This window comes from Coregonus lavaretus (assembly GCF_964263955.1).
Source record: "Coregonus lavaretus genome assembly, contig: HAP1_SCAFFOLD_346, whole genome shotgun sequence".
Taxonomy (NCBI): domain Eukaryota; kingdom Metazoa; phylum Chordata; class Actinopteri; order Salmoniformes; family Salmonidae; genus Coregonus; species Coregonus lavaretus.
This window is the reverse complement of record NW_028160720.1, coordinates 233,609-241,042: the sequence shown is the minus strand read 5'-3', so window position 1 is coordinate 241,042 and position 7,434 is coordinate 233,609. Positions and strand designations below refer to the sequence as shown.

Genomic DNA, 7,434 nt, shown 5'->3' with positions numbered 1-7,434 from the left:
GGTGATCTCACTCTGTCTGTCTGTCTGTCGGAGGTGATCTCCCTCTGTCTGTCTGTCGGAGGTGATCTCACTCTGTCTGTCTGTCGGAGGTGATCTCACTCTGTCTGTCTGTCTGTCGGAGGTGATCTCCCTCTGTCTGTCTGTCTGTCGGAGGTGATCTCACTCTGTCTGTCTGTCGGAGGTGATCTCACTCTGTCTGTCGGAGGTGATCTCACTCTGTCTGTCTGTCGGAGGTGATCTCACTCTGTCTGTCTGTCGGAGGTGATCTCACTCTGTCTGTCTGTCGGAGGTGATCTCACTCTGTCTGTCTGTCTGTCGGAGGTGATCTCCCTCACCGTTGTTGTTGGCGTACAGCTAACTGTGCCCCTGCAGATCTGAATTAACCCAATGTATACACAGTAGACATGCTTCTGGAGACCCTACTACACTACTACTACAACACTGCTCTACTATTACTCCTACTACATGGGAGAATAGGCCAGGGGTAGGAAACTGGATTCAGTCGCGGGCACATTTTTGTTCGAGCGGCTGCTCGGGGGACCGGACCATAATAAAAAAAACTATGTACCCAGCAAATTAACCACAAGTAAGTCCCAAAATAAATTGTATTTGGAAATAATTTCATACCTTGCTTGCATTGAGATTCGATCACATATACTGAGTGTACAAAACATTAGGAACAACTGCTCTTTCCATGACATTGACTGACCAGGTGAAAGCTATGATCCCTTATTGATGCCATTTGTTAAATCCACTTCAATCAGTGTAGATGACAGGTTAAAGAAGGATTTTTAAGCCTTGAGACAATTGAGACATGGATTGTGTATGTGTGCCATTCAGATTTAAGTGCCTTTGAACGGGGTATGGTAGTAGGTGCCAGGCGCACCTGTTTGAGTGTGTCAAGAACTGCAAGCGCAACCGTTTCCCCTGTGTATCAAGACTGGTCCACCACCCAAAGGACATCCAGCCAACCTGACAGAAAAGGCTCCTCCCTCTGTAACCCCCCTTCTCTGGATTATGCTGTTCTAAGGGCAAAAGTGGGTGTAACGCAATATTAGGAATGTGTTCCTAATGTTTTGTACACTCAGTGTACGTCTCTTTTTATTTGTAGGAATTTTTGGGAACAGATTTACTGAATAAAAAAATGTATTTTTTTACAGAATTCTTGGTGATTTACAGTGTTTTTTGACCAACAACTAAAATAGAAGACGTGCCCTTTCTGCTGAGAAGACGTGCCTTTTATGCTGAGAAGACATGCCTTTTATGCTGAGAAGACATGCGTTTTCTGCTGAGAAGAGGTGCCTTTTATGCTGAGAAGATATGCATTTTCTGCTGAGAAGACGTGCCCTTTCTGCTGTGTTTGGAAAATAACTAAAAAACGTCTGATTTGGTTTCCAAATGTGACATGAATTGCTGTTGGTGACATTCAACAATGTGATGTTCCACAACAAACTTCTACTATAAATGACATTGAAGAATACGGTACTGTAGGTACGTTACTGCCATAGACTGTAAGAATAACATACTGCTTACCTTGATACTTTATCCAAACTCCCCTGTAGAGGATACAGCGTAACCACTCCTCTGGAAAGAGAAGGCTGCCGGGCAGAGCAGTGATCGATGTCAACCCAGGCATGCATCAACCGACCCAATCCTTCCTTCTCAACTCATGCAGTATATAGTCCCATAGAGCTCGTAACAACGGGAACCGACATGCCACGACAAAATCATGTAAATAAATGATGACGTGTAAATGAAAACACGTGGATATTAAAAACTCCCCAAAGTCGTCGTTAAAAGTCCATAAGAGCGTTCCTCTTCTCTCGTTCCGTATCGCATTCAGACAGCGCAGCTGCGCCTCTGCTTCAGGTGGGGAGACTGTACAGAGCGACTTGTCCGGGGCGATACCAAATGGCCAGATGCAGACGGGGGGGAGAAAAGGAACGGGGCAGCAGATCTTTGAGAGAGAAAAGGAACGGGGCAGCAGATCTTTGAGAGAGAAAAGGAACGGGGCAGCAGATCTTTGAGAGAGAAAAGGAACGGGGCAGCAGATCTTTGAGAGAGAAAAGGACGCTCATAGTAGAATTTTCAACTCTAAATCTAATTTGAAAAGTATAAAATATGTCACTTTACATCACTTGGTGTAATTGTAATTTCTTTGGTAGACGTTTTATTCACTGAATTACTTGTCATGGTTGGTATGGTCTGCTGTAGGCGCTGTACCTAAACAGTATCCAACTTTTTAGTGTGCCAGAGGTAAACTCAAAACCATGTACAGAGTTTTATGTGATGAATAGTCTTTGAAGTTGAATCTATATGGTATTGTATTTCAGTATTTCCTTTGGAGAGTCATAGTCAACGTATTTGTGTAATTTCCAGAGTAGCCTACAATGTTGCTGAGCTATCTATTACAATGTTGCTGAGCTATCTGAAACATTGTTGCAAAGCTATCTATTACAATGTTGCTGAGCTATGTGAAACATTGTTGCAAAGCTATCTGTTACAATGTTGCTGAGCTATCTGTTACTATCAGAACTCAGGATAAGACCCAGATGCAGACAGTTCGAATCACAGATGTTTATTAACAAAACAGGGGGCAGGCAGACGACAGGTCAAGGGCAGGCAGAGGTCAGGTCAAGGGCAGGCAGACGACAGGTCAAGGGCAGGCAGAGGTCGGTAATCCAGGGCAGAGTCAGTAAGGGACAGAACGGCATGCAGGCACAGGGTCAGGGCAGGCAGAGTGTTCAAAACCGGAAAAACAGGGGCTATGGAGAAACAGGAGTACTGGGAAAAACACGCTGGTAGGCTTGACGAGACAAGACGAACTGGCAACAGACGAACACAGGTATAAATACACAGGGGAATAATGAGGGAAAATGGGAGACACCTGGAGGGGGGTGGAGACAAGCACAAGACAGGTGAAACAGATCAGGGTGTGACAGTATCCCCCCTCCCCTCTGGGGGGCGCCACCTGGCGTCCTACCAGGGCACGTACACTACCGTTCAAAAGTTTGGGGTCACTTAGAAAAACATTTTTTTGTCCATTAAAATAACATCAAATTGATCAGAAATACAGTGTAGACATTGTTAATGTTGTAAATGGCTATTTTAGCTGGAAACGGCTGATTTTTAATGGAATATCTACATAGGCGTACAGAGGTCCATTATCAGCAACCATCAGTCCTGTGTTCCAATGGCACGTTGTGTTTGCTAATCCAAGTTTATAATTTTAAAAGGCTAATTGATCATTAGAAAACCCTTTTGCAATTATATTAGCACAGCTGAAAACAGTTGTGCTGATTAAAGAAGCAATAAAACTGGCCTTCTTGAGACTAGTTGAGTATCTGGAGCATCAGCAATTGTGGGTTCGATTACAGGCTCAAAATGGCCAGAAACAAATAACTTTCTTCTGAAACTCGTCAGTCCATTCTTGTTCTGAGAAATGAAGGCTATTCCATGCGAGAAATTGCCAAGAAACTGAAGATCTCGTACAACGCTGAAAAAGACGCGGAAGAAGACGAGGATGTCGTTGAACACGAACCGGTTCAACATGTCGCGGAGAACGTCATTAACCAGGGCCTGGAACACAGCAGGAGCGTTGGTCAGACCGAATGGCATCACCAGGTATTCGTAGTGTTCGCTAACAGTGTTGAAGGCTGTCTTCTATTCGTCACCTTCCCGTATCCACACCAGATGGTAGGCGTTCCGCAGGTCCAGCTTAGAAACAAATAGTTGCCCCATGGAGCGACTCGAAAGCCGAGGCGATGAGTGGTAGCGGGTAGCGGGTAGCGGTTCTTAACCGTGATGTCATTGAGGCCTCGGTAGTCGATGCACGTGCGCAGGGTTTTGTCCTCGGTGCACGTCTCCATAGGCTTAGACTCCGGACCCGACAGTGAATACAGCCGTCCCCGGGGTAGTGTAGTGCCCGGGAGAAGATCGATCTCACAGTCATAGGGTCGATGCGGAGGAAGCGAAGTGGCCCGGGCCTTGCTGAAAACCTCTCGGAGGTCCTGGTACTCCGCGGGAACCTGAGGAGACTTGATGAACTGCATTGACCCAGACACACGCAGTTAGATAGGAGTAGTATTGTGGGTGACCCTGCCTATAGAGCACCTGTCCAGTGCTCTGACGTCCATGGGAATGGAGAGGGGTTGAGCGGGGATGCCTAGCTCAGACACCAGGGTAGCGTCCATAAAGCTCTCATCGGCCCCAGTCAATGAGAACCCAGAGAGATTTCGACTGGTCGCCCCCACAGCAGGATGGCATGGAGACGGGTGTGAGGAAGTGGAGAAGAAAACCTCTGACACGGTGTGAGTAAGGGGAGAAGGAATATTCTCTGTATGGTCCACCAGAGTACTCGTACCTACTGATGAGCCTGGTCTTTTACATTTACATTTTAGTCATTTAGCAGACGCTCTTATCCAGAGCGACTTACAGTTAGTGAGTGCATACATTATACATTTTTTTCTTCTTCATTATTTATTATTATATTTTTCATACCGGGCCACCCGTGGGAATGGAACCCACAACCCTGGGGTTGCAAACGCCATGCTCTACCAACTGAGCTACATCCCCTGCCGGCCATTCCCTCCCCTACCCTGGACGACGCTGGGCCAATTGTGCGCCTCCCCATGGGGTCTCCCCGTCGCGGCCGGCTACGACAGAGCCTGGATTTGAACCAGGATCTCTAGTGGACTTAGACCACTGCGCCACTCGGGAGACCGGTAGTCCCACAATACAGACAACTCTTGCCGTTAAGTCTGCGTAAACGTTTGGCTGCCCGAGTTCTAATTCCCTACTTAGGGTCACTAAAAACATGTGCATCATTGCATAACACTTCTAACATTACATTTGTTTGCATAATAGAGGTGGTGAAAATAATTGTAGTTTCAAGCATATTTAACAATGGCGCATACATAGTCTACTGGAGGATAGTCAAATGTAGGACTAAACGCATGTTGGGTTATATTATCAACTGTGTTTGCTGTGTTATTACCCAGAGATAATAATGATCTCTTTAACAGACCCATATTAGAGGCTGTAATAATGAGCTCTTTAACAGACCCATATTAGAGGCTGTAATAATGATCTCTTTAACAGACCCATATTAGAGGCTGTAATAATGATCTCTTTAACAGACCCATATTAGAGGCTGTAATAATGAGCTCTTTAACAGACCCATATTAGATGCTGTAATAATGAGCTCTTTAACAGACCCATATTAGAGGCTGTAATAATGAGCTCTTTAACAGACCCATATTAGAGGCTGTAATAATGAGCTCTTTAACAGACCCATATTAGAGGCTGTAATAATGAGCTCTTTAACAGACCCATATTAGAGGCTGTAATAATGATCTCTTTAACAGACCCATATTAGAGGCTGTAATAATGAGCTCTTTAACAGACCCATATTAGAGGCTGTAATAATGATCTCTTTAACAGACCCATATTAGAGGCTGTAATAATGATCTCTTTAACAGACCCATATTAGAGGCTGTAATAATGATCTCTTTAACAGACCCATATTAGAGGCTGTAATAATGATCTCTTTAACAGACCCATATTAGAGGCTGGGTAAGAATGTGGACACAGAACATTTGACAATGTCTACAGTACATGGGTCAATAAATGAAACTAGCCTTGGCCCACATGTAAACACATTAATGAAACAGAGAGAGAGAGATTAAATCAAAGAGAGAGAGAGAGAGTAGCTTTGACTATGTACAGACTCAGTGTCAGAAGGGAACCGATGTGGATGTGGTGGAGGAGTCAGGTGCAGGACACAGAGGTTAAGTCCAACAGACTTTAATAATCCAAAGTCAAAACACGTCCTCGACAAAAACAAGAGGCGAGGGAGAATTACGCAAACACGCGTAAACACTAAACATAAAACAAACAGAGTGCACACACGTAGCTCTGAACAACATGACAGGGAAAAACAACACACAATAATACTAACACAAAACAAGGAACTTATAGGGCACGCAATCAACACACAATTGGCCACAGGTGGTACAGACAGACAAAAGCAATGGACTGCAGAAACATAGAGCGGTGGCAGCTAGTACTCCGGGGACGGCGCTCGCCGAAGCCTGCCCGAACCAGGAGGAGGAGCAGTCTCGGCCGAAACCGTGACACTCAGTGAGCATAGCCTTGCTATTGAGAGACCACTGTAAGCAGACCTGGCTCTCAAGAGAAGACAGGCTATGTGCACACTGCCCACAAAATGAGGTGGAAACTGAGCTGCACTTCCTAACCTCCTGCCAAATGTATGACCATATTAGAGACACATATTTCCCTCAGATTACACAGACCCACAAAGAATTAGAAAACAAATCCAATTTTGATAAACTCCCATATCTATTGTGTGAAATACCACAGTGTGCAATCACAGCAGTGAGATTTGTGACCTGTTGCCACAAGAAAAGGGCAACCAGTGAAGAACAAACACCATTGTAAATACAACCCATATTTATGTTTATTTATTTTCCCATTTGTACTTTAACTATTTGCACATCATTACAACACTGTATATAGACATAATATGACATTTGAAATGTCTTTATTCTTTTGGAACTTTTGTGAGTGTAACGTTTAGTGTTCATTTTTGATTGTTTATTAGAAGAGAGAGAAAAAAGGAGAGAGAGATTAGTTTTTACCTTTCATACCAAGAAGTTTTGCCGCCAACTTTACCGCCTTCTCTTTATATGTGAAACGTATTGCTGGCAACAAAGCCTGCACTTTCATTTCTGCCAACCGACCAAGTCTTGGGTACGGTAATATGTTTAAAAGTCCCGCCAACCCCTCTCAGTATAAACTTTCATCTTACCATCTTTGGCACACATTAAATCATGAACATTCTATTGTTGTCCAACATCAAACTTGTCCTTGTCAATCACAAAGCTTCACAGAGCTTTAATGCATTTATTATCTCCCATTGAAATGTATGTAGTTATGTCCTTGAGCTGTTCTTGTCTACTGTCACAGAAATGCTTTGGGATTTAGTCTGGGGGAATGCACACTGCCATTTCATCTTTTTTTTCTTGACTTTAACTTTAGGTTTCCATCCAATTGCCGACAGATTTTCATGCGAATATTCAAAAATCTGTTTAAAACAATATGCACATTTTCCCACCAGAGATGTGTTTCCATCAAATTGACTTGTTTGCGGATAAAATGAAATAGAAATAACATTTAATTGGTCACATACACATATTTAGCAGATGCTTGTGTTTCTAGCTCCAACAGTGCAGTAGTATCTAACAATTCACAACAATACACACAAATCTAAATGTAAAAGAATGGAATAAATAAATAAAATATAAATATTAGGACGAGCAATGTCGGAGTGGCATTGACTAAAATACAGTAGACTAGAATACAGTATATACATATGAGATGAGTAAAGCAGTATGTAAACATTATTAAAGTGAC

The 7,434-nt window shown here is 43.5% G+C and overlaps 1 protein-coding gene across 1 annotated transcript in view; it reads right to left on the bottom strand.

Annotated features, from left to right (window-relative positions):
- Positions 1 to 4,193, bottom strand: part of LOC311121515 (uncharacterized protein) — a gene marked incomplete at both ends in the record, with an annotated part of 124,872 nt that extends 120,679 nt beyond the window's left edge. The window contains 2 exons of the mRNA XM_084195994.1: positions 3,801 to 4,046; positions 4,131 to 4,193. Coding sequence (XP_084052120.1) covers positions 3,801 to 4,046; positions 4,131 to 4,193 — 309 coding nt within the window. The remainder of the gene's footprint in view (positions 1 to 3,800; positions 4,047 to 4,130) is intronic.
- Between the last annotated feature and the right edge of the window lie 3,241 nt (positions 4,194 to 7,434).